Source organism: Eublepharis macularius, chromosome 3, assembly GCF_028583425.1.
Source record: "Eublepharis macularius isolate TG4126 chromosome 3, MPM_Emac_v1.0, whole genome shotgun sequence".
NCBI classification, from domain to species: domain Eukaryota; kingdom Metazoa; phylum Chordata; class Lepidosauria; order Squamata; family Eublepharidae; genus Eublepharis; species Eublepharis macularius.
The window spans coordinates 97,263,848-97,289,970 of NC_072792.1; the positions used below are offsets into that span (position 1 = coordinate 97,263,848).

General features: G+C 42.3%; 1 protein-coding gene across 1 annotated transcript in view; it reads left to right on the forward strand.

Moving 5' to 3' along the window:
- Positions 1-20,795, forward strand: part of RUNX1 (RUNX family transcription factor 1) — a 270,979-nt gene extending 250,184 nt beyond the window's left edge. The window contains exons 7-8 of the mRNA XM_054973938.1: positions 6,984-7,145; positions 14,002-20,795. Of these exons, the coding sequence (XP_054829913.1) occupies positions 6,984-7,145; positions 14,002-14,495 (656 nt within the window). The 3' untranslated portion in view covers positions 14,496-20,795. The remainder of the gene's footprint in view (positions 1-6,983; positions 7,146-14,001) is intronic.
- The last annotated feature ends 5,328 nt before the right edge of the window (positions 20,796-26,123 follow it).

Here is a 26,123-nt window from a genome sequence, read left to right on the forward strand (position 1 = left end):
TCATCAGCAAAAGAAGAAAAGGGGAAAAGTTAAGCAAAGGTCCCATCCCATGTAGGTGCTTACCATAATCAAACAGAGAGGGTACATGAAGTAGGACCTGCAAGCAGGGTCTTGGCATGTGGGTTGATTTGCATAAGAGTTAGATACTGTGTAGTTAAAGAAGTAGCTTCTTAACTTGGGGTTAAACAGAACTCCATAGGAGGAATTTCCAATGTGATCTGCACCACAGAAAAGCACCCTTCATACTGAAATAACTGAGGGCGGAATTTTACAGTGTGCTCTGTAATTTTCCATCTCTCATGTTCCTAAGAGGTAAGCAAATACTTGCACTGTGTGTCTGCTTCTCCCAGTGATGAACCTTTCCTTGATAAGCCCCTCCTCTTCCAAAGCACTGAACAATCAAGCTACTGGAAAATTACACCATTTTCAAAAGGCTGCATTAGGCAAGGATTCAAAGTTGATGTTGTTATTCAAAGAGAAAGATGTTGTGGGAAAAGAATGGCTGGAAGAGATGTTGGAATTGGTGTATGAGCAACCCATCATCAAACTCTCAGTAAGTGTTAAGAAGTCACGTTCTGGATGGGGAAATCCGTGATCCACTTATCAAGGACTGTGCCGTATGATGAATTGGCACCAAGGCAGCAACTTTGCTGAGAATGCAGGTTGTGATCAGCTCTTGCAGCAGCACGTTGTTAAGTTTACAGAACTTGACCCACAGATGGTACTTAGCTGATCAGGGAACAGAGAAAGCCAAGTTAGTGAAACAGAAAATTAAGCCAAAGTGCTCAGGCTGGAAGGAGAAAGAGGAGGTGGCGAGAGGCCAAGGCACTGGAAAAGGTTTACAGTGCCGTCCTAAGCAGAGTTACGTTCTTCTAATGCTACTGAAGTCAGTGGGTTATGAAGATCTGTTTAGGATTGTGCTATTATTGAGTGAATACCACCATGATTCAGGAAAATTACAGAAGTGCCCATGATTTATTTTTAATCCCTTTTTTGAACTAGATTAAAGCCATTGACAGGATAATAAAGAAATTACATTTCTTGGCAGAATAAGTTTGGCAGACATTTCTTCTGGTTTCAGTGGCTTGAATCTGATGAAAACAGTTTTGCAATTTTCCTGGATCTTACAACGGCAGTGATTGACTCATGTTATTGAGGGATTCCAATTGATGCGGCCATGTAGCTAATTAACTGTTTACTACTTATGCTGCCTCTTCCCACTTATCCTTTTGGTGTAGATTTTGTTTCTGGAAAGCAGACATTCGGAGGAGGGAGGGGGGAAAGAGGTGCTCTTTGTGGCGCTCTTTTAGAGATGGGTTTCAGATGTGCTGCCCTTGTCTCTTCCAAGGGAGATCTGTCATTCTTACTGGCATATTGTCTTCACCACTGATTCACATCCTGCTTCTCCTTTTTTAGAAATACTTCCAGCTGCACGTATCATAGTAAGATTCAGCCCTCATAAATGCCACATATCCAATGCTTGCTTAACAGTGACACACGGAGGACTCATGTTCTAATGTGGCAAACCTTGCTCCCAAAGACTGACTGGGCATATAAAGCTTCCATTCACAGATTATTCCTTCTCTTTCATTGCAGGCGTGCTGATAGTTGTAGGGTATATCCGCAGAAGTGAGCTGTAACTCATGAATGTTCCTACTGAAAGAAATGGTTCCCATTGGATTTTTCTCTGACAGCCAAACCCTTTGCAAGTAGCAGGGCAGTCAGCCATGTTTCTGATGGATAGGGGTGGGGTCTAGCCCATGGAAGCATATCATCAGGTATCTAATGTTGAAAAAAATCTGTATAGGGAGGCCACCCAGGGGTAGGCAAAAAAATCCCAAAAAGAAAAAAGAGGGGCTTTTAAAAAATGTTCGCATAGTGTATAACAACAACAACATTCTATTTATATACCACCCTTCAGGACAACTTAACGCCACTCAGAGTGGTTTACAAAGTGTGTTGTTATTATCCTCACAACAATCACCCTGTGAGGTGGGTGGGGCTGAGAGAGCTCCAAGAAGCTGTGACTGACCCAAGGTCACCCAGCTGGCTTCAAGTGGAGGAGTGGGGAATCAAACCCGGTTCTCCAGATTAGAGTCCCACTGCTCTTAACTACTACACCAAACTGGCTCTCCACTACACTAATCTAAAATAACAAGATTTCTTGCTCACATAGAATGCATATTTCAGTAAGTAGAGGAACTACAATAAAAATGTCTGCATAATTGTGAAAAGAGATTTTATTTATAGCTGGAGCAAGGTAGAAGTATATTCATTAGTCAGTTTTATACTGCTCTTTGTTTTTATAATGTCTCTTAAAGTCCCATTGGCTGAAATTGAAACCATGCTAGTTGAAAATAAACTAATACATGCACCTGCATAAAGGCACACACCTTCTTTGCTTCTTGTTAGAGGACACGCACAGGGAAGGACACATCTGGAAAACCTGACTACATATTCTTAAGGAAGAGTGATAGAGAGAGACTGTTGGGTCAAATGGTACGTTTTAAATGATAGAGGTCTGCCTGTGCATTCTCTGACTATCCTGGCTACATCTTAACTGCCAATGGAACAATTACTGCAGCAGTCAACAAATCACTAATCTAATTTGACTGTCAATCAGCAAACTATGCTTTTAAAATGACAACTACCTCAACCAGTTTAGGTTGTAAAATTTCCAAAGCTTAGTAGGGTCATAGTCATGGTCATGTTTAGCACTTGGTGGCTTTCCATCCTAGAAAAAGCTGTCTCTTGCTCACTTCCCAATAAAACAGCCAGTACGCAGCAGCAGCATCAGACGGAGGCAGTTGGTGGGGCTGTACAAATAGAGGGTGAAATTGGGTAGGTTGAATACAATGCCTGCAGCAGTCCTTGAGTAATGTTTAGATCAAAGAGCTATGCTGTCAGATTACAAGTGCTCTGAAAAAATTAATATACTCCAACTTCAGCCAGATTTTTGCTGAAGCCAGATGTTTTAAGTACTGGGAGATTTCACACTGTGAGACCTGACCATAGAGGGGTAGTTGTCCAGTACACTACCCCCATTCGGTAGCTATGGTGGCATTTGGTAATTACGTTGGAAGTTATTTGGTATTAGTTACCAAATAACTGGAATTAAATCCCACAAAGACGGAGATCCTGTATTTGAGTCGCGGGTGCGTAGATTTGGGGCCCTGGCTTCCTGTTCTCAATGGGGCGGAACTTGTACCGGCCCCGAGAGTCAGGAGCCTGGGAATGATCCTGGATGCCTCCTTGAATATGGAGGCTCAGGTAGCTGCAGTTGCCTGGTCTTCTTTCTTCCATCTTCGGCGGACCAGGCCACTTGCCCTGTATCTCTCAACCCACAACATAACTACAGTGATTCAGGCGGTACTAATGATCCCTGGCCCCAGGGAGGCCCGCCTACCATCAACCTCCCTCAGTCCTGGCTCCAACCTGGTGGAATGCTCTGTCTAATGAAACCAGGATCTGGTGGGATTTGTTATCATTCCGCTGGGCCTGTAAGACAGAGCTGTTCCGCCAGGCATTGGTTGATGCTGGGTAGGGCCCCCACCAGCCGAAATAGGGTAGAACGGGCCCCCCTATTAGAACATCCACCTTCAAAAAAAAAGTCTCTTTCTTCTTTAATTATTTTTAGTGACAGTTGGAAATGGATTAATGAACTGTTTGTGCTGCTTGTGTTTATTTTAAAATATTTATATTGTATTTATTATGTTTTAAATTGTGCTTGTAATTTTAATGTCTATAAATGTGACTCGCCCTGAGCCTGCTGGTGCAGGGAGGGCGGAATACAAATTTAAACAAACAAACAAATTAAATAAATAAATAAATAAATAGTTTGGTGTATATTGGTGCTGCTATTTTGACCAGTGATATACAGATGTTGATAAAATGATTGAAGACTAGTGTTTTGTAATAGGGAGTTTATAACATATTTCAAGTTTTTAATTTGGTTATTTAACTGACCCTTGAGGTTTATTATAGTTTTCCACTGTGTGAGTAGGATGTGGCTGTACTAATTATTTTTACAGTGTAAGCCACAGATGAAGTCTATTTGCGGTAACACATATGGCATTTTGTTTAGATTCTTTGTATGTGGATATCTGTATTCTGTTTTTCAGTTGCTGTATTAAATAATTTGTGTGGTGCCTTATGCACGCAATTGAATTGGTTATTATTTGCATATTGCATTAAATTTAGTTGTTGTTGTTGTTTTCACAACCTTTCTGGTTTATCCTATTTCCTTTGTTAGATATTTTTCCCTTTTCTGACCAAAGCACACTCTGCTCAAAAAACTGTCGTATTGAGAAAGTATTGGTTAGGCAAAGAATTGGAGCCATGCGAATATGGGCTAGTGACTGAGAAGCTTCTGCAAAAAGCTCTCTGGTGCCACCTTCTGGTCAATATAAAAGCTGGCTTAGATAGCAGCAGTAGCCTAAGATACTCTTCTTCCAGTTACTGCTCTGGTCTTCCAGTGTGCCATGCACTAGCAAAGACACGCGACAGCATGTAGTGCAGTTTCATTTCCCCAACTTGTGGAGTCTTTTTTAAAAACCAGAGCTTATTATATGAAACTATTAAATGTTATGCAACATGTGCATTGCTTAATTATGTTTTTTAAGAAGCCAAACACTACATTTTTGTGGCTGTAAAACAAGATGGGGCATGAATGGTGGTACAGTGCTTTGCATCTAATAGCTTGTTCAGCATGAGGCTGGAAGCTGAGAACTTGTATCTAACTAAGCACACACTGAATTATTGTGCTTTAATTCGCACCCTCGAGTGTTTTATTGCCATAATTAACTGTTTACTTATATTTTCTCACACCATGAAAGGCAAAAAATGGATGGAACTTGCTAATGGGGTGGGTGGGATGTAGAGCTTTGGTGGCAATAAGAAGCTCTGAGAATCATCATGAAGATCCCACACTTGGTGTCTTGAACCTCTTTTTAAACCTTTCTGAAACTGAATACAAGAAATACCAATGATGTCTATATCCCATTATTTTAATCACATTTAAATTGGGGGGGGGGAGGAAATGTAAGAAATGCATTATTATACATTAATTACAGCCTCTGCATTCTTGGGTGGTTAAAGGTGGCCCTCCACTCTTTTTCATCAGCGAGAAAGCTGGCTGGATCCAACCCATTGTATTTGCATCCTGCGCTTCAAGGAGCTCAAGGCAATCAGAATCACCCCCAATGAGGAACCCCAGCTGTTGGGGAGAAGTGGGCTTGCAAAAGGGCCAGCAATATGCCCCATAGCAAGCTCCTTGGCTACCTCGGTGGCCACCACCTCTGGCAAGTCCCTGGTGGATTTGAGGTTGCCAGATGTGGTGGCTACCCTGGGACCCTTGAAAGGAATTCAGAAACCCCTAGAAACCCCTTTCCAGAGGAAGGAGGCAGCCTCTCTGTTGAGATAAAGGTCCAACAGGGGGCAGAGGACCACCAGAAATCAGCCCCACTGGCCTTGCTGGATGGCATGCTGGCAAGCAATTAAAAGGAAGAGGGTTTCCTCTCTCCAAATGGCATGCTGGCTTCAAGCTGTCACTCCCCTCTGCCCGGCTTGCCCTCACTTGCCACTGCCCCAGCCAGGACCTCACTGCTGCACAGGGCCACTCACCGCCACAGTGTCTCCAGAGTCACTGCCATGCCACTGTTGCCCTGCCACAGCCACAGTTGTCCCACTAGCCACCACCACTGGGCCTCAGGAGATGCTGCTGAGCTGCCATCGGATTGCTGGCAGATTGCTACTGCTGAATCACCACCACTGAGATGCTACCAAAAGCATTCAAAAAGAGCCAACCACCACTGAAGATGCTGCCAAAGAATTCTGAAGCACCAAGGATCCACAAAGCCAGAATAGCGGAGATGCATCCAATCTCTGGCTTGTGGCAAAACACAAGACGGCCCAGGTGGCTGAGCAGTAAAAAGGCACAGGGCATGCCGCCTGGCCTGGCCAGTCACTCCTGATTAGCTGGCCAGGTCCCAGCCTGTTGATAGGCTCCCGTTGGGTCACGTTAAGCCAGAAGGAGCAGTCTAGGCTGGGCCAAGCCACCACCCAAAGCACTACCATCTGCTCTCACCCCGTGGCCCCACAAACCATAGCTTTTTATAGCTGATATCAGCAAATTTTAAATCAGGCATGTTTTCTCAAAACTGTGTCAAAAGAAACACACAGCTACAAAGTCACAATGGATTCAGATATTAATGCTACTTCAATGTTTCTTAGAATTCCAGATGGGAACTTAGTAATATTTGTGAAATGATACATATAATAAATGCAGCTAAATAGATAAGAATTGTATGCTGCCCTCTTCAGCAGAGATCTGTGCTTCATCAGTTGGACTGGGTGGCATGGTTATTTTGAGCAGGAAATCCCCATCAAAATAAAGAAATATATCTGCAAAGAACTATGCTGCTTGCTGCATGACTGCATCTTGGAGAAATGAATGCAGGCATGCAGCCTTTATCCCTTCAAAACTCTCAAAGTGATTGATCTGAAAGCGTCACAGGATTAAAATTTAAATGATATCCAAAAATAAGGAAACAATATTTTTAAATGAGTGATTCATCTGAAGACTTCCTGGCAAAGGGAATGCAGGACAAAATGCAGTTGCTTTCAAGAATGTGTAACATTAACATGCGGGGGATGGCTAACTTCACTCTTGCAAGGCCTGTTTTTAAAAATTAGAATCAATGTGTGTGTTTTTAGAACCAATGTGTTTTCAATTTACAAACCATAGATTCATATTCAGGATTTCTTAAATATATAACAAATCTCTTAAGCAATCCTGTGGCTGCACTCTTGCTTTATAGCCTCACAAACTGTGGTCCAGCATGTTTTGCAAGAATTCTGCCAACCAATAGGCACCAGGTGGTCCACCAGGCAATGAAAACACTCTACCCTTGCTCTAAGGCATAACATTTGATCACAGTATGGCATTATAAAAATGACCCTTCTTGTCCCTCTTTTTCATTTAGATACAAGGCAACTTCAGCCATCTCCCCCTTGGCCTTATGATCCATCTTATCAATATCTGGGACCAATTGCAACTCCATCAGTTCATACAGCAACACCAATTTCACCCGGAAGAGCTAGTGGAATGACCTCCCTCTCTGCTGAACTTTCTAGCCGACTGACAGGTAAGTCCCTGGATTTTTTTTTATTTACTAAACCCCATATTGTAGGTCCAGTGCTGATAGGTGGGAGGGGGTGAAGGCAACGTGATAGAATACACAAAACAACTTTAGCTGGAATTAAGAGTCCACAACTTTACTGGTTCACAGCTTGTGGAGCACTGGTGATGCATAGGGGCCAGATTCACACATCGGTTGACCTGCCTGTCAGCTGATGACCCCTCAAAATGGCTCCCTCCAAGGCTCCTAAAGCTGCAACCAATTGCAGGCCATCCCAAATGTCCTGCAACCAAATGTCCTGTCCCCAGCTGGACAGGTGCAAATCATTCGGACGATATAAAGCCCTCAACCAGAAATATATGTCCAGGTGTGGAATCAGTGCACCCCGTTGCCTCCACAAACTGCTCCACTGCCCTGGCCAACTTCTGCCTTGCCCGATCCACCATGTCTGGGCCAGCAGCCCCACACCATGAACCCTGCTCAAGCAAGTCATACAGAGCAGATGCATCCGAGGAAAGTGTCTGCGGAGGAATTCCAGGTCAACCATCATGGAGAGCCTCAAAACCAATCCCTGCCTTGTGCTCAAGTCATTCACCCCCTATTGCATGACCAGGGCATCCAGGAGGCCACGATGCCTGGCATGATGAAGTCCCAAAGCATCCCTTTGATGCTAATCTAGGTGACATCAATGGCTCCCTTCAGTCCCAGCTGCCAACCCCATCCAGAGGATGATGCATAGATGCCAGTCCAGTGAATGAAGCTATGCCCATAAATCCATATCAATTTGCGCCAACCTGCAGGAACTACCAAAAGAGGAGCCATTAGTAGGCTTCCCTCAACTTTGGATGAATGTAGGTCCTGTGATCTCTAGACCTCCATCTCCCAATAGCCTGAATCCAGGATGACGGAAGGCTGAGGTATGCCACCACAGTGGCAGCCCCTATCCTGAAGGAGTGAGTTCTAAACTCTTTGGGTGGTAAAATGGCCACCACCAGGCAGGACCTGAGAAGGCAAGAGAACTGGAACCATGTCATGGAGGAGCAGTCTGCATGTATGAGAAAAGGACCTGAGTGCTGAGGGCAGATGGCAAGGTAGGCCATGGTAGCCAGAAACCAGGCACAATGCAGTGTTAGCTGCGGCCCTCGTGTGGATGTGTTCTCCTTACCCTCTTTGGTTGGTCTTGGAATGCCAGAGGGTGATGCAGATCCTAGCTGCCAACATCAAAACATCTTGGCTCCCCAAGGCCCACACAGAGGAATCCCTAAGGAAGTTAGAGACCTGCTCCCTCATGTGGAATGTCCTCTAAAAGGCCACCAGGAAGGAAATGGTAGATAGCTGTAACTCAAAAGCAGACTGGCAAAAACCTGGAAGCTGCTGCAAGATACTAGAGAGTATTGCCAAGGCTATGGAACGACACTGGTCTGGGGAGAGGGGCACCATCCAGAGCCCACCAAGCTGCAACAGAGTCACATGAGTCGGGGTAGCCATAGGCCTTGCTGAAGAAGGAGATGGCAGCAAAGTGGGAGCTCATGGTCTTGGGGGCAAAGCCCTGCTCCTTCAGATGGGCCAGGTACTGCAGGACCATGGTCCATGAGGTAGGCCAGTAGGCCATGCCCCAGAACTGGCAGCAAATGCCAAGAAACTGGACGTAGTTGCAGAGTAGGACCATAGAGTGGAGGAAGTGACCAAGTTGAATACTCCCTGCATTTGGGTCAGTTCCCAAGATCCCACAGGTCCTCTGAAAATGCGTCTGGAGTGTGACATGCAGCTGGGGCCAAGCTAAAGAACTTCTTCATCCAGAATCAAGACAAGATGTTCAATGTGCTGTTACCTGTACCTGTTATGTACCAGGCTGAGAATGAAAAGTTAGCAGAGAAAGACCAGCACAAATCTGTGCGCCAAGCACATGACCCACTCAGAGCAGAGGACTGCCTGTTCAAGACTGGCACTACCTCCTGGTTATTGCCTCAGAATCTAACACACTTGTCCCTGAGTTTCTCCCTCCTCACAACCACAGCCACCGAGATAGGAAATGGCTCTAAAAAGTAAGGTTCCTCAAAATACCAGACCCAACCCAGGCTGGACCTGCCACTGAGCAATCACACTAGCTATCATCCTTTAGAAGGCTTTCCGCCCCTGGCATCCTTACTAATTGCCTGGAGGGGCCATCAACAAGCTCTGGAACAGCAGCAGCTGAACTGAACCCAGAGGCTCCAAGTTGCTCCACTTTCTCAGAGAGGAGCCCCAAGGCCCAAGAAATCCCCTGGTGAGTGTACCTTCCCCCGGTTTGTTGGGCACTTGCACCCCTGGCTGCCCCCCCCCCACTTGAACAGAGCCAGGAAACCCAGGGGAGCAATCACCTGGCTGTCCCAGCCCATGGTACACACAAGATGGGGTACAGGCAGCAAGACCCAAGACCGCCCACATCCAAAGGGTGCCCCCCTATGGTCATCATCCGTAGTGGCCTTATGGGGTGATCTGGCTGCTGATGGTACCTAGAAGGTGCAACCTTCAATCCCCTCTTGGGCAGCATGGCAGCACCTTTCCTACTTGGTAAGGAAAAGGAACCATGCAATGGGCCTGGCAAGCTTGTGCCCTTCAGACCCCACAGGACCATTTCCCCCTGGCCGCACTGCCCCACTCTAGCAGCACTGCTGTACTGCTGGCCTCGCTGCCTTCCCACTGCCACACCACTTCCTTTGCAGCTGAGTGGGCCGCCTTGATCTCGGCTGTGCCTCCGTACTGCCGCTTCAGCCACCACTGAGTTATCATTGCCACCAAGCTGCTGCAGCCACCACCAATCCCTTTGGTTGCTTGCAGCTGCTCCAGACTTGGTGCCAGCCATGAGCCGAGTGACACAGGGCATGGCCAGCCCCTCCTCAAATGGCAGTGGACCTGAGAGGAAACTGCACCTCTCAGGTTTGTCACCTAACCCTGCCCCTGAGCAACCTGTCTGGCTAACCTTAATTGGCCAGCTGGGGATTTGAACTTGGTGACATGTGACTCCCCACAGGAGGCTGCAGGGTGCTAAGCACTGCCCTGCAAGGGGAGCTGCTAGGAGCCATGGGACATGGCAGCTGCACATGCTGCGCGCACCCTCCATGCCTATCAGGCTGCAACTGGGTGCCCCAGGTAAGTCTGGGGGCGTAATGTTTCTCAAAATGTGAGACAGGGTATCAAAGAAGATACCAATAGTAAGCAAGGAAATAAGAATCTCCAGCTCAACCTTTCCTTAAATCTACTCTTGTTTTGCTGATTTTCCCTTTATTTGTTCTATTATGGAACCTTAACCACCACCACCACCAGCAGCAGCAGCTTTTGTGGTTATAATACCTTACCTTCTAGCTTGCGTGTTCCCAAATCTTTGAATGACAACAGATGAAATTTACATCTTTGGTAACTTTAGGAGTTTTAAATAAGTTCCTTTAAACAATAAATTAGGTTAGACAATTAGACAATTGTGATATAAATTAGAAAAGTTTTGAAAATATTTTCTAAATTCTAGTTCAAAATACTTTTGCTCATTGCTTTCTAAGTATTGTGTTATTTCACTGCTGCATGGGGAACGTGTGTGTGTGTGTTCCCCATATATATATATATATATATATATATATATACACACACACACACATATATATGTGTATATATATATACACGCGCGCGCGCGTGCACACACACACAATGATATAGATAGCGATATAAAAAACTTTTTGCAGCATTTCTGAATTCTGGCAGATCTTAACTCCTCCCTTAAATCTCTCCATATCCTCTGCCATTTTCCTTTCTCAAGATAAAGACCAATAAGGTAGTCAGCATAATCAAAGCCCTCTTTAACTCTGCCCTGAGGGTACAAGTGCCCTACACATTGTATCCATATTACACCTACTGGGCTGCATGCAAGAGATATTTATTTATTTATTTATTTATTTATTTATTTATTTATTTATTTATTTATTTATATTCCACCCTTCCTGCATCAGCAGGCTCAGGGTGGATTACAACCGGTATAATAATTTAAAATACAAATAGCTTTAAAACCAATAAAACTACACACACACTCACACACACACACACACAGCAGCAGCAGCAGCAGCAGACTTCTCCAAAGACCACCAGAGAGGGCTTTGCAAGTGTTAGTCAGCTAATCCAGGACTCAAAATATTTCATACTGTCCTTGACATCAGATTAAACAAGTAATTAATTCCCAGAGTTGCCAGTCATTGCTGCTGGGGTCCTGTGCTTTTAGTTGCATTGTTGACAGAAATCCAGCAGGTAAAGCTTTTCCAGCCATTTCATCTGTTGAATTTTGGTTTTCCAATGTTAAAGGCATAAGAACTCTGGCAGGAAAAGTGAGCAAACCTGCCTATACTGCCATACAGTGAAGACTGGGACACTGCCTTTCTCAAGTGAGAATGTGTGATTTTAAGGTTCTATCTGGCATTGTGTAACTGTAGTAAAGGAATAATTTACACTGGAACACTGATCCAAGAGTTTCCTGGCTCTCCCCCAACAAAAGCAGCCACAAATGTAAACAACATCCAGAAATTTACAATGAATGGCTTCTAAGCTGTCAGTTTTAGGATTTGACCCTGTTCTGTTTAATCAGAATTGTTTCCAATTGTAGCAAAAGTTGTATGAATGGTGAGTTTGTAACATGTTTACAAGAGATTTTCCTGTGGAGGTGTGGTTTCTGCCCATGAGGGAGCTTTTTCTAAAAAGAAAAAACAAAAAGAACCTTTCACTTGGTGTTTTCTTTCTTTCAAAAGTTTGTGTGGATGGGTTTTGCCCTTAAGCAAACGTAACTGGTTTTATAATAAGGCTTTTGTATCTGAAGTATTATTTATACTTTAAACACTGTTTTGTGCATACATAAAAAGTGTCTAATATTTATGTTCTTTCACTAAATTCACTTTCTCACAGTACGTAAAAGTCTATAGTTACCTCACTTCCAGGGCTCACTGCCACCAGCCTCTCTGACTAAACCCTCAGCTGTGGAACCGAGAGACAAGTTCCCAGCCCTACCAGGTTGATACGACCAGTCTGGCCACCTGGTAACATCAAGATCAGACTATTGTAATGCACTCTGTATGGGTCTCATTTTGGAGCATCCAGCTGGTTCAAAATGCCACAGCTCTGCTAGGTGGAGCTAGGGTTGCCAGTCCTCCACTGGGGGCAGGGGATCTCCCACTCCCACCATCCACCCCCTGCCCTCGCTTACCTGGCTGGTGGGAGAAAAGGCGGGGGAACATGCCTCCTGGGGCATGCTCCCAGGTTGCGCAGCATGCTCCTATGCACTGCAATGGCCTGAAATCCATACCCCCTCGTATAGCAACCATTGATTGTATTGACTTACACTGTGTAATCTGCCTTGAGTCCCAGTGAGATAGATTATAAATAACATAAATTAATATATCAAAGAAATTGCCTTGACTGAATTATAGGTGACTTCTATATTCTATTTTTCTTAGAAAACCGTGGATTGTACCAACAAAAATTAACCAGCAGTAAATAAAAAATATTCTTGGTTTGTCACCTGACATTGAGGAACAGGTGACATAAAACTTCATTACAGTAATTTCAGTTTTGAACTGCTGCATATTCAATAGGTAAAGCTGTTTATAGTCTGGCTTCTCTATGCTAACACCAGCATTACCTGTTGAATTTTTGCCTAATGCTATAATTAAAAGCATAGGAAGAAATGTGATAATCCTATTTACAACTTTTCAAACTGAAATCTAATCCATTAGATGAAGTAAGCCCAAGTGTTCAGGAGGAGTATTGAGTTGAAAGACAGAGAATGACTATACCCAACAGATCAAGAAATTTAAATTACTACAGCATGTTGAAGAAATCTACTGAGAAATGTGTGGAAGTATATCAAAGAGGCTTGCCTTCTGGCTGACAAGCTTTCAGAACCTCATTCTACAATATGTCTGGTGTGCTGTTTAATCTAGTCACAGTGAAGATTGTTTTTGTTTTCTTTCTTGCTCCTACTGATTCTTCTTCTCCACCCCACATAAACATTTCTTTGATGCAGACTCCACACCATGTTGAGGAGGTGTTTCTATAAAGAGTTCTTTATTGTTGTTTTTAATGCCTCATAATAACTGGTAAGAAAGGGGAGCCACAGTCTCTGTTACTGAACTAGTCTAGAAGGTCTTTCTTAAGAAGCCATTATCTCTTTAATCCCTATTAGAGGGAGAAGGGAGATAGCAGTTGAGAGTTCTTTAATCAAAAGAGGAAAAGAGTTGAAGTTCAACCATTATTTTAAACACAGAGTACATTTGGAATATTTTCACAAATCTCTCTTGGCAGAAGCAAGCCACTTAAGGTCTTATGCGTGTGAGCTGAGAAGAATGGGGATAGGATTTTCACAAACATTTTCATGAGAATTAAAACATTTCCAGATTTTGAGAATTACTGCAAAACAGGTGGGGAATTTTGCCTATTAAGAAGTATTTAATTTATATTACTATACATTTTCCAGTCAATCATTTATTGTATAGTTAAACCTGAGTATTTGTAAAATCATCCAAAAACATCAACTCCAGGGTAGAGGAGATGCATCAGTGGTGGGAAATGGGTAGATATTTGTTGAAAATATATTTTTTTATTACAGTGGGGAAAAGATTATATCTTAGAAAAGGTGAAATTCCCATTCATTTTCAATTTACAGCACAAATGCCAAAAGCTCTTAATGCGTTTACAAAATCTAAATTATTTATAACGTATAATATATTTTGTATGTTGATATTTGGCAACTGTTAATTTATTAAGCTTGTTGTTTCCTAAAGTATCATATAGTTAGTATTATGTGTTTTAATATTTACAGCATTTTTCTCATTTCTCTTCCACAAACCAGGTGCATCTGACTTAACAGCATTCAGTGATCCAAGAGTAGGAATTGATCGCCCTTTCCCTGCAATTCCTTCCATTTCTGATCCTCGTATGCACTATCCAGGAGCATTCACCTATACTCCAACACCTGTCAGCTCAGGAATAGGAATTGGTATGTCTGCCATGACCACTGCCACCAGATACCACACTTATCTACCGCCTCCTTACCCAGGTTCTTCTCAGGCTCAAGGTGGCCCATTTCAGACCAGCTCGCCCTCTTATCATCTCTACTATGGAACATCAGCAGGATCATACCAGTTTTCCATGATGTCTGGAGGAGATCGGTCACCTCCACGTATTCTTCCTCCTTGCACTAATGCTTCCACAGGATCTACTCTTCTCAACCCCAATCTTCCAAATCAAAATGATGTTGTGGACACAGAAGGTAGCCATAGCAACTCTCCTACTAACATGGGAACCACAGCAAGGCTAGAAGAAGCAGTATGGCGACCGTATTGAATGAATTATTAGCAAAGATGGGCTGGGACAAAAATATTTTATCTGCTGATGTCCATGGTTTCCTCATGAATGGCTGTGGGCACTGCCATGTTTATATATCACTCTGAGAAGCAATCATTCCAGAAGTCAGTGTTTCCAGGAATGGTGTCACAATGGTATCCAGTAGATTTTAGTCAGTGAAGTGATAACATTCCAAAAATTATACTTGTCCAAGGGCTGAACTTCTGAAAATGAAAGCATTTAAAATGGCAGTACTCACTCACTTTTTGTCTATAGATATGGAGAAATGTAGATGTTCTATGTTTCCAGAGCTTGAGACTTCAAAAACAGTTTTGGAGTACCTCAAAGCTTGTAAAAAGTGTTTTGTTTGACATCTGATTGAAGACTTAAAGCCTAACACAATCTCAATGAGCTTAATCAATTATTTTGACCTACTAGTTAAAAAGAAGTATAGGAAGATTCTCAGAGAGAAACTGTGAATGCTTCTGATTTAGCAATGCTGTGAATGAGACGTTTTATATCCTGGAATTATTTTTTTTAACCAAGTTATATATTCCAAAGTGTATGGGATTTTTTTTAAAAAAAATTATTAATTTTTTAGGATGCAACTCATCCTTCTTTGCATATCATTTTTAATTTCCTGTTTTGGCACCTTAAAATTTGCAAAAAGATTTAATCTTTTTTTTAAAAATGTGCTTCCTTTTCTTGTACTTTGTCAACTGAAGGCATAAATCCTCCCACTTCCAGGGGGGTAATTTAATTCTTCCTTTAATATAAAAGAGCAACAGCCTTGAGTCCTTTTCAACTACTGAAAACGTATATGATGAGTTACTCGATATTTATGCTCAGCATTGAATTTTGTTTGTGTAATACCTTTATTATTTAAATATGCTTAAAGATAAGCACATGCATTTTTGTAGCAACCAAAGTTTAAAACTATCACATATAAAATGGCTGGAATAATTATGGGTAATGTGATTTTTAATTATTTAGAAGTATTGTGTTTACATTTAGCTCCATTTCAGTTTCATCATTCAATATACAATGAAGTTGTTTTTGTCCAGTTGAGAATTCAGAATTATTTTATATGTCAGTATAATAGAAATATATTGGTGTCTGTGTGTTTCCATTCTATAAAAGAACTTCACACCAAATTTTGGCACAATTTTATTTAAACAGTAGTCATGGAATATAGAGTAACACTGGGAGACAGTGGCTGGATAGCAGTTCCTGTGATAGCACTCGGAGCTTCCAGCACAGCTGGATGATGTACTGCACCAACATCTAAAGGCAACCAAACTGAGTAGTAAAGTCAAACAAAGCTGGATGCTGTAACACCACATTAGTAAGTTGCTTCTGTGTTATGGGCAGAATCTGACAAAATCCTGGATATTCTACCCTGAGCTAGTGGAAGATGCAAGAATTTATTTAAGGCTCTGATCCTAAGCACAATAATCTGGACAGATGTTCCACTGAAATTGTCGGACCAAACAGATGTGACAGACAGTCACACGTATCTTCCTTTGGTTATTTTTTTGTTAATTATAAATATTGGGGGAGGGTTGAGTTTCAGTGATAGAACAGCATGGGAACTAAAGTTTTTTCAACTCTCCTCCCCAGTGCTTTTCACCCCTGAGGGGACAAGATATGGGTATCTCTGTATTACAGGAGAGAAAAATAAGTAGTTCTTTCCACATACCATTCTTCTCAAACTTGGAGCCTGTTACGGTTGGTTTTGATTTTAAAGAAAGAATGAAATGTGTGTCTGCTTGTCACATCTAGTTTGGGACCCAGTTCCACATAAAATGCATGTAGGATTTTGAGCAGACCAGGATTGTGATCTCGTGTTCACTTACTGAGGAGTAAGACTCGTTTACCTCAGCAAGACTCACTTCAATGCGTTAGATTGCATTATACGATATTCAGCATCTTGCGAAAGTAAGTAAACCCAAAGTTGGGCAAGTAAAGTAAAATAATATTCAGAACTGGTACACAGCACACATATATATAAAATAGCTCAACTGGAGTGTTGTTCTGGAACTATCACAGTTGTCTGTTACACCTGAAACATAGAAAACATCACTGTAAATTTTAAGGCACTATTTTATGTGAGAGTTTGGTCTGAATGCAGTTGTACTCTTCATTAAAGAAAAACAGCTGAAGTCAACAGATCCAGAACGATCTTTTGATTGTTAGTTAATAGACCTTTTAAAAAATTGGTAGAACAATCGCAGGTCAACTCTTGAGAGTATTTAAAAGCAGGCCTTTAAATCAGTGTTGATTGTTGAAAACATGAAAAAAGGATTCAGTTTAGAAAAATCCTTGGCTGCAGGCAGCAAAACATCTGGACTTATTTAAAGTATTTGTTTCTTTATATATCTCCCTCTCTATGTAGATTTTGCTTTTACATTCTTTGTATGTCTGATGCAGTAGCACTTTGGTATAATTGTTACAGAGTGAAGCAGCTATGTCATCAGTCAGGTCAACATTCTTCAGAACATTATCATGCCCTTTCATTTTCATATTTCATTTTACTATTACACTATTGAAGGTTAATGCTATACTCTATTTGAGTTAGTTTTACAACCAGAAGAGTTAAAATTTCCTTTTTTAAAAAATCTGGAAGATACAAGGCTATTCTATGACTGAAATGAAAAAAAAAGTTTCAGTCCTACCAAATGATTATCATCTGCTTTGCAGACTTTTCATGTATTGAATTCCTTATGATGCAAGTGACATTGAAAGTGTTCTATAAGTTTTCCTTGGGATTCATCTTCAGATATAACACATTTTCTTTCATAAGGGCTTATTGCAGATATCCATTTAGACCAGAAAAATGGCAACCATTTATGATAGATGTCATAAATCATATCCCCATTTATATACACTTTATGCCTCAGAAACAGTCTGTATAGTGCCACTGGACTTTGGTTTTGTTTTACTACAATAGACTAACTTGGTTACTCCACTGGGATTACCAGAAACTGGGTGCCATTGTATTAGAGGAATTCACTGTCTATACACCTGCACTTTTGACAATCTAGTTTAGAATCAACCTTCCCAAATGGACTGGGATGGAGCTAGTGTAGAAAGAATGAATTTGACCAGGACAAGAGAGATCCTGTGGAAGTGCAGTTTGCAGGGCCAGCTCAATTAGTATTACATAACATATAAAAGACACTGCGTATTAATAGAGAAGATTGCACTGGGTTTATGTTTCTGAAAGTTGCTAGTATCTTCTTATGGCCATTCTACCTACATTCATTCTATTATAATAATAATAATAATAACATTCAATTTATATACTGCCCTTCAGGACAACTTAATGCCCACTCAGAGTGGTTTACAAAGTATGCCATTATTATCCCCACAACAAAACACCCTGTGAGGTGGGTGGGGCTGAGAGAGCTCCAGAGAACTGTGACTAGCCCAAGGTCACCCAGCTGGCTTCAAGTGGAGGAGTGGAGAATCAAACCTGGCTCTCCAGATTAGAATCCTGCATTCTTGTCTTAACCACTACACCAAACTGGCTCTCCTACCCCATTTGTTTGTTATAAGCACTCAAAACTGAGAGGGCTCTCACACAAGAAAACCTGGAAGTCTTACTCTTACTGCTAATCAGTCAAAATAACTGTATCTAGCACTTCACCTGCATCTACTTACCATTCACTATTCTGCTCCGGTTACCAGCCTGCCTTCCTGGAATGCTGTTGTACCTGGATTAAATACTCCCTAGACCAAACGTTTCCTAGATTAAGATTGAAGTTGTATCAATTATTGCCCACCTCATCCTTTACTCCATCTTAAATCTGTATTATCACTGAGGAACTCTGAATTTAGTACCACTCAAGCATACAATCATTACTATTTTATCAAAAACATTAGCTTTGCCTTTTACAAGGCATTTTTGTCATCAATAAGAGTCAGTAAATTCTGAAATCCTAAACATGATTAAACATAAGTAAATGTCATTGTTTTAGAATTTCAGAATAAGTGTATTTCAGACTGAGAGACATTTAGTTTTATAATCTTGCAGAGTACTTTCTTCTTTTTAATAACATACATAATTCCACAAGGTATTTCTTCTAATGCCACAGTTCCCAAAACTTTATTTGTGTCTAAGTCTGTACCACTTCAGAATGTGATTTTCCCTACCCTGAAAAATTACAATCACTTGACCGTGTAGATTGATACTGAGGGTCCTGTTGAATGTGCAACCTCTCACAAGTGTGGTAAATAACAATAGGAAAAGAGCAGCAGTGCAATTTGCACATTGTTCATAAGAGTTTCACTCTTGTGAGATTACAGTTCTATTGGACCACTAGATACACTCCCTATTCCTGAATATGAACCAGCAACTGATAGATCATTGGACTCAGTGGCTTGGATCCAGTGATGTGCAAGCAGAAATGTAAACAGACTTAGCAGTTTTGCTTTCACAAGATATTTCACTTTCCTCCCTATGTGTTACAGTGCCCAGAATTAGCTTGCAAATATCTTGCACAAGCAGTAAAGCAGTTTGGGATACGTTATGTTTAACTTAGTACATGAGGCTAGCATGAATTTTTCCCACTTTAGCTAGAACTTTAGTGCATGTGAAAGTCTTTCAATGGATCTTAGCTAATAATTCCCTTTAGGATTATTCTTCTAGTCAGTTGCTCCAATGCTCAAACACAGGATGTTCAGTGGTCAAATAAAACCAGGATAAGGAGCAGTAATCTGACGTTCCTTTTTGCTGAAGCTAACTGAAATCACTACATCCAGCATGTGAAAGATACTTTTGTCATCACATATATATACACATTAACCAAATATTAGAAATACTTGTGATGCTAAATTACAATTCTAATTTAAACAATATTCCATTATAAATTTTACTCTGCAAGAAGGATGTTAACTATTCCATTTTGGAAAGTATAACTGTACTCGAAAATACTGACTTAAGCAGTATCTTTCTAAAATAGATCATAACAACAATAACTAGTCAGTGGTGAATACTGAGGAATCCCTTTTCATTTAAATGAACAGCAGTGTCTATAATCCAGTTAATCTGAAGCAGAAGGATTTAAAACAGTTTTAATTTACTCAGTTTTAATAGAACTACACAGACCTAAACTTTAAAAAAAAATAAAAACAGTCTCTTTTAGGGGTGGAAATAACTTCTCTAATGTAACTCTGGAAATATGTCTTTGTCCTCTACCAGTATAAATAAACATTATTCCTGAGTGCTAAGACTTTTATAAAGACAGTATCCCTTAACCCCTTAAACTGATTTTCCACAGATGTCCCTCAACCATATATCATTCTTAATTTCTTCTGCCCTCAAAATACTTCACTACTTTTTCCTAGATAACACACATTATTCATTGCTTGACATTTTTTGTTTATACATTTTTTATTTTATTTTATAAGGCTTTTTATGCCTTACTGCATCTTTCTTAATTTTGTTTGTTCAATAACAGTTATTTTCCCCTCACTAAACCGTAAAAAGGGTTATATCAGGAGACTTCATTGTATTTATGTATGTAAATAGGTTTAAAAAAACATTAAAATATTGTTAATGCTTGTAAGTAGTCAACCTTTTTCCTTTGTTACATCTTATTCTGAACTTGACTTTGCATTTGCTGAATGCTGTAGAAACTTGTTTCTTCTCGACTTCATTATTTTAGGATTTGAGATTTAACTCTTTTGGTTTTTTGTAAGCAGTTACAGCATGGCTTCATATGGGCACATCAAAACCTCTTCACTTTTTTTGTAGGAGAAAATGAATGTGCAAACAAATGTGGATTATTTGTGGTATTCTGGATATAACATAAACAACTGGGGGAGGGGACATGTTTCTATGAGAAATGAGGGTGTGATCAATCTGATAGATGAACACAATGGCAAGCAGGGCCCTTTTGGAAACATATATTTGGATATGTGAGTTCAGAATTTTCTGGGCATATTTACAACCAACTTAAGATGTGTAAAAGAATTGCCACATCTTCTTCTTGATACTGCTACACAGATCACTTTCAGAAAGGGAGATCTTTTTTTCTTCCAGTGATCACTCTGTTCTCTAACTAGTATGAGACCAGAGTCTATTTTCCCCACACCAACAGGTCTCTAGATATCACTGTATCTGAGTAGGCACTTCCTCTACATAGTAAGGTCAGAGTGTTCAGGCTGGCATGTGGAGCAGCTGGACTGCTGTATTAGTTCTAGTGGGAAGTTGCTTTCTTTGTACCACAATTTCTTCTGTAAATTCAATATTATACTTAGTGTGAATGACAAATAAACTGTTTGAGAAGTATACAAGCGTTGGGTTTTTTCATTATTTGATTTTGTAAACATAGTTTTGGTAGCCTGGATGCCCCTCACTAAAAGTTGTGCTATTCTTTCTAGCCACCGCTATTTCTGGCTGCTGCTGACTCCCACCTGCCTCTCAATTCTTCTGGCACGTGGAGAATGCCAAGTTCAGTCTCTCTCGTCATTCTGGGCTGTGGAAATTGTCTGAAGGGAATCTTCTTGCTGCTTCTGATACTGAAATCCTATGCAGAGTCTAAGCTCACATTTCAAGAGACTTAGAATTGGAGTAACTCTGCATAGGATTGTACTGTCATGATATCAAGTGAGTATGGTTCCTTCATTCTCGCAAGTTTTCTTCACATGCTGGGAAACAGAAGGGGGCAAGATATGTGTCCTCATCCCAGTCCCAAAAAAGAGAGCTGTTCTGCTATTTAGTTGTCTGTGATGGATGGGAAACTCAGGGAAAGAGAGAGATCTCTCACTTTGGAATCTGGAGCAGGTGGCTGCCCAAAAAGGTTAAAGCCCATATATCTAGGTGGTTACAGAGTGGCAACCAGCCATGTAGTAGTCAAATCTATAGGCCTCTATTCCCATGCCACCTTATATACACACTCGTACCTCTATCCAAATACAGAATGTGGCATGAGAAGCAAGATGCTGAGAAGCATGATCCTTTATCTGCAACTTAAACAAGGGTACAATCTAGCCACATTTAAGTCATTTTAAGGCCTGCCATTTCAATATGCTTGGCTCCTTCATTGCAATCTATGAGACTTTAAAGTTTTGGCTGCATCATGCCCTAAATTTAAACAAGCAACCCAAGCTAGATAGATCTTCACAAAAATATTTAACTACTGGCTTCAAGAGTTTGTTTTCTTGTTTGAAATTGCAGGGACGTCTAAAAGTTTCCCAGACTGCCATTAGTCAGCACGAGTCATTGTCTAAGAATTGTTTGGGTTTGCAGAAGAAGAGAAAAGCACATTAGGAATAAAATCTAATACACAGACTTTAAAATGAAGCTTTCTGTCTGGCATAGGACATATAATATTTAGTCTCAAACATTTTAAAACATAGTATTGTAGAACAGATGCACAATAAAAATCCATCTCTTGTCAACATGTCTTTTCCCCTTTAAAAAAAAATGTCCAATAGAGATTTGATTTCAGTCTCCCAAGGAAAAGAATATTAATAGTATTGTTTCTGTACATAAACTTTGCCTACGGTGCGTTTTGACTTACTATGAGACAAGACTATGTGGCTAAAGAGCTCTGGAATGAAAAGCCCATCATTCTGGATTGAAGACTTGGGGCAGTTTAAGCTTCCGCATGGTGGAGAAGCTGGCTGGCAAGGCTTCCTCTCATAATGCTGTGAGTTACACAGTCAAACAGACCAATGTGTATAGGAGTAATAGCTCTGACCTATGAGCCCCCCTCTGCCCACCAGGTTACCAGTCCCCCAGCAGGGATCCCCCACTTTGAGCCCCTCCCCCCACTTCCGATGCATTCAGAAGTTGGGGGGGGGAGAAATGGCTGCCTCCAGGGGGACACTGTAGCATTCTTCCCTCCTTGTCTCTATGAAAGAAAGACAAGTTTCAGCTAGAGCATCTCCTCCCAGTAAAAGCTGATAGACACAGCTTCTGTGATCCAGAGGAGTTAGCCGTGTTAGTCTGTAGTAGCAAAATCAAAAAGAGTCCAGTAGCACCTTTAAGACTAACCAATTTTATTGTAGCATAAGCTTTCGAGAATCAAGTTCTCTTCATCAGATGCATGATCCGAACTGTGAGCGCTCAGTAGGAGCAGAGGAGGAGAGGTAGGTTAGATTGAGTTCCTTTCCTAATGGGGCTGAAGGCCACTGGCACTGCCTGCCCCTTCCCCAAGCTTCAATCAATTCACTCTTTCCTATGGGCACTCCGCTTATTTTTGTGTGTGCATCATGGTCATGGCTGGGGGGGGGGGGTGAGGCAAGTCTTAGTAACTAGCCACTTCACACAGCCTTCCAAGTCTCTTCCAGTCCATCAATTGCACACACACACACACACACCCCTTACAGCTCTGCAGGGGCCCTTGCTCCATATCCTGATGCTGGCTGACTTTCCTAAATCTTACTTGTGGAGGCTGCCGGTGAGTAGCCAAAATGGGACAGGGTTGGAGAGAGGGGACACAAAACCTCTTCAAGCAACCTGAACTTCCATGCTTGCTTGCATTTGCTGCCTTCCATGCCTTCCTGCCTGGAACGGAGGCAGGGCAGAGGATCTTTCCTCCTGTTAGCAAGATTTTTAAAGTGTAAGCTTTCAAGAGTCAGAGCTCCTTTCTTCAGACACCAGTGACTGAAGCATGAGCAATGGAGTCTTTAGCCACCTGACTCCTGCCTGTGCAGGCAGCCTGAAGCAGGTGTGCCTTGATATCTCCTTCCCCTCAGCTCCTCAGTCCAGTTCTCAATTTTCTGCCAAGATGCTGAGTGTGTGTGTGCATGCTGCACACAGCCATGGTTTTTAGTTCCTGTCGGCAGGTTAAGATAATTTAAGCACTCCCCCTAAGCCAGTGGACAGGAGGGAAGCATTGCTGCCCAAACTGGCTGGTACTGCTGCTTCCCTCTGCCTGTCACCCAAAGACATCCTTTCCAAGGGATAGGATTGGAAAGGCTTGGCACATCTTGGGGCCGGCTGAACTTGGCGTTACATGCAGCTGTTCCCTCATTCCTACGTGGATTGAGACAGTTCAGGAGGGGTCTCTGTAATTGAGATAGAGGGAGGGTGTGTGTGAAAGAGAGAGAGAGAAAGAGAGAGACTATGAAGATGCCTTTGAATGTGAAGATTCCTTTTTACTCACCAAGGCTAGTAGTCTCTGATAGTCGTATCCTCCATGAATCTGTCTAATCCTCTTTTAAAGCTGTGGCTGACTTATCAGAGGAGGCCGACATGCGGAAATTTGACCAGTGAAGTCCCCCACCCCACCCCATTACTGCATCTCCATAATGGGAAAAAAGTGTCTGCTGCAGAGTTTCTACATGTCGTACAAACAATAAAGGCACAAAAGCCCTGCCAGAAAACAGGGCTGCACTTACCTGTAACTGTTGTTCATTGAGGGTCTTCTGTGCAGGCACACATGAGATTGCACAGGCACAGGCCAGCCACAGAAATGAAGATTTAAAAAACTCTAGAGCTTTCCTAAGTGTGTGGAGCACTCCCCTCTCCTCGGCACTAGCCCGTCCTTCCCACCTAAACTGACATGTGACTGGAAGGAGCACTCCTCCCTCAGTCCTCCCTTTGCCGCTGTGGAGAAGACAGGCTGACGCAAAAGCTCACAGCGAGGAAAGGAGGGAGGAATGTGTGCCTGCACAGAAGATACTCGATGAACAACAGTTACAGGCAAGTGCAATCCTGTTTCTATCTTCGAGTCATCTGTGCAGTCCCACATGGGAGAATAGCAAGCTCACCTACCTGATGGTAGAGGGTGAGGGCTATTAATACATCAATAGAGTAATGCCCCATGAATGTACAAGGTGAAGCCTACCTCACTTCCTTGCAGATGTCCAGATGGGACCCTTCCTAATAGTGTTGCAGAAGAAGCTTGCAATCTTGTGGAATGAGCTTTACCAGAAAAAAACATGGAACTTTGGACTTTTCATGTGCAAGTCAAATTGCTGAGACAACCTGTCATGATATGGCTGTGCCAGGAAGGCCTGGCAAGGCCTCAGAAGCCTGTTAGCTGTGAGAGTAGGTCTGCCTACGATTCCCAGGAGCCCCTGGGCTGTTTTGGCGCCCTTTTTGGCCAATCAGAACACAGGGGGCTAGTGCTATGTAAGTCTGGGAGTGGGGAAAGCCTCTGTTCTTTCTCCCAGGGAGCAGGCCACAGGAGGTTTCTGCTAGGGAGAGAGGCCCTCATCGAGGTAGGGTGAGAAGACAGGCCTGGCAGACAGAGGGACAGTGAGTTCAGTCACGCTAGGGCCTTTTATTTATTTTGCTTTCACCCATCTATTGTCGCTAATGCACCTTGCTTGCTTGTTTGTTTGTTTTATATTAACTGACCTCCTTGTAAATAAATCCTTTTGTTCGTTGTTACTCTGCTGGGTCCTCATGCCTTGGCCAAGCTACGTAGGTCAGAAGGGTTGGGAGGATACTCTGGGCCTTCCCAAGGGACCCTAAATCCCAGAGTGGTGGCAGCATAAGGTGGCTCACTCCACCTGAGGCATGACACAACCCATCTAGAAATCATCTGAGAGAAGACAGCATGCCCTTTGCTGGGGTCCGCAAAACATACAAAGAGGTTCCTATCCTTGCAAAAGCCTTTAACCTTATCCAAATAGAATAAAAAAGATCTCTTAACATTAAGTGTTGAGTGTGTCAGTGAAGCTGAGAGTAACACCGTAAGGAACACAGGCTTGGTCAAGAGTCTAAACTCCTGGAAGAGTCACTCAAGGCGGAATGGTCAAAGCTGAGACCCCAGACTAAGATGCATCCACCCCCTTCAGGAATCAACCCTCACATCAGCAGAACATAATTGAATGTTCCAATGGTGATGGGATTGGAGGAATTCTTGAAGGTTAGCTACTGGGCAGCAGCAGTATTTTTATTTATTTATTTCAAATTTCTATTCCGCCCTCCCCGCGAGTGGGCTCAGGGCGGATAACAACATATTACAATTAAAAATATTTAAATAACAGTGTATTAATACACATTTAAAACAGGATGGTGGATAGCCTTCACAGGGAGGGTTAAGATTTTTATACACCCCTTTTTTCAGGCCAGTGGAGGCCCAGCCTCAGCCATATGCCTGGCGTAACAACTCTGTCTTGCAGGCCTGGCAAAAGAATAGTAGGTCCTGCCGGGCCCTGATTTCAGCAGACAGAGCGTTTCACCAGGTGGGAGCCAGGACCAAAAAGGCCCTGGTTCTAGTCAAGGCTAGGCGGGACTCCTTGAGGCCAGGGATCACCAACAGCTGTTTGTCCCCTGATCAGAGTGTCCTCCGGGGAATATATGGGGAGAGACGGTCCCGTAGATACGCTGGTCCCAGTCCGCACAGGGCCTTATAGGTCAATACTAGAACCTTGAATCTGATACGGTACTCCACTGGCAACCAATGCAGCTCGCGTAAAATTGGTGTTATATGCGCCTTCTTTGGCACTCTCATAACACGTGCCACTGCATTTTGTACCAGCTGTAATCTCCGGGTCAGGCTCAAGGGCAGCTCCGCGTAGAGCGAGTTACAGTAATCTAGCCTAGAGATGACCGTTGCTTGGATCACTGTAATTAAGTCACAGATTGACAGGTAAGGGACAAGTTGCCTGGTCTGCCACAGATGGAAAAAAGGACCTGACAACAGCTGTGACCTGTACCTC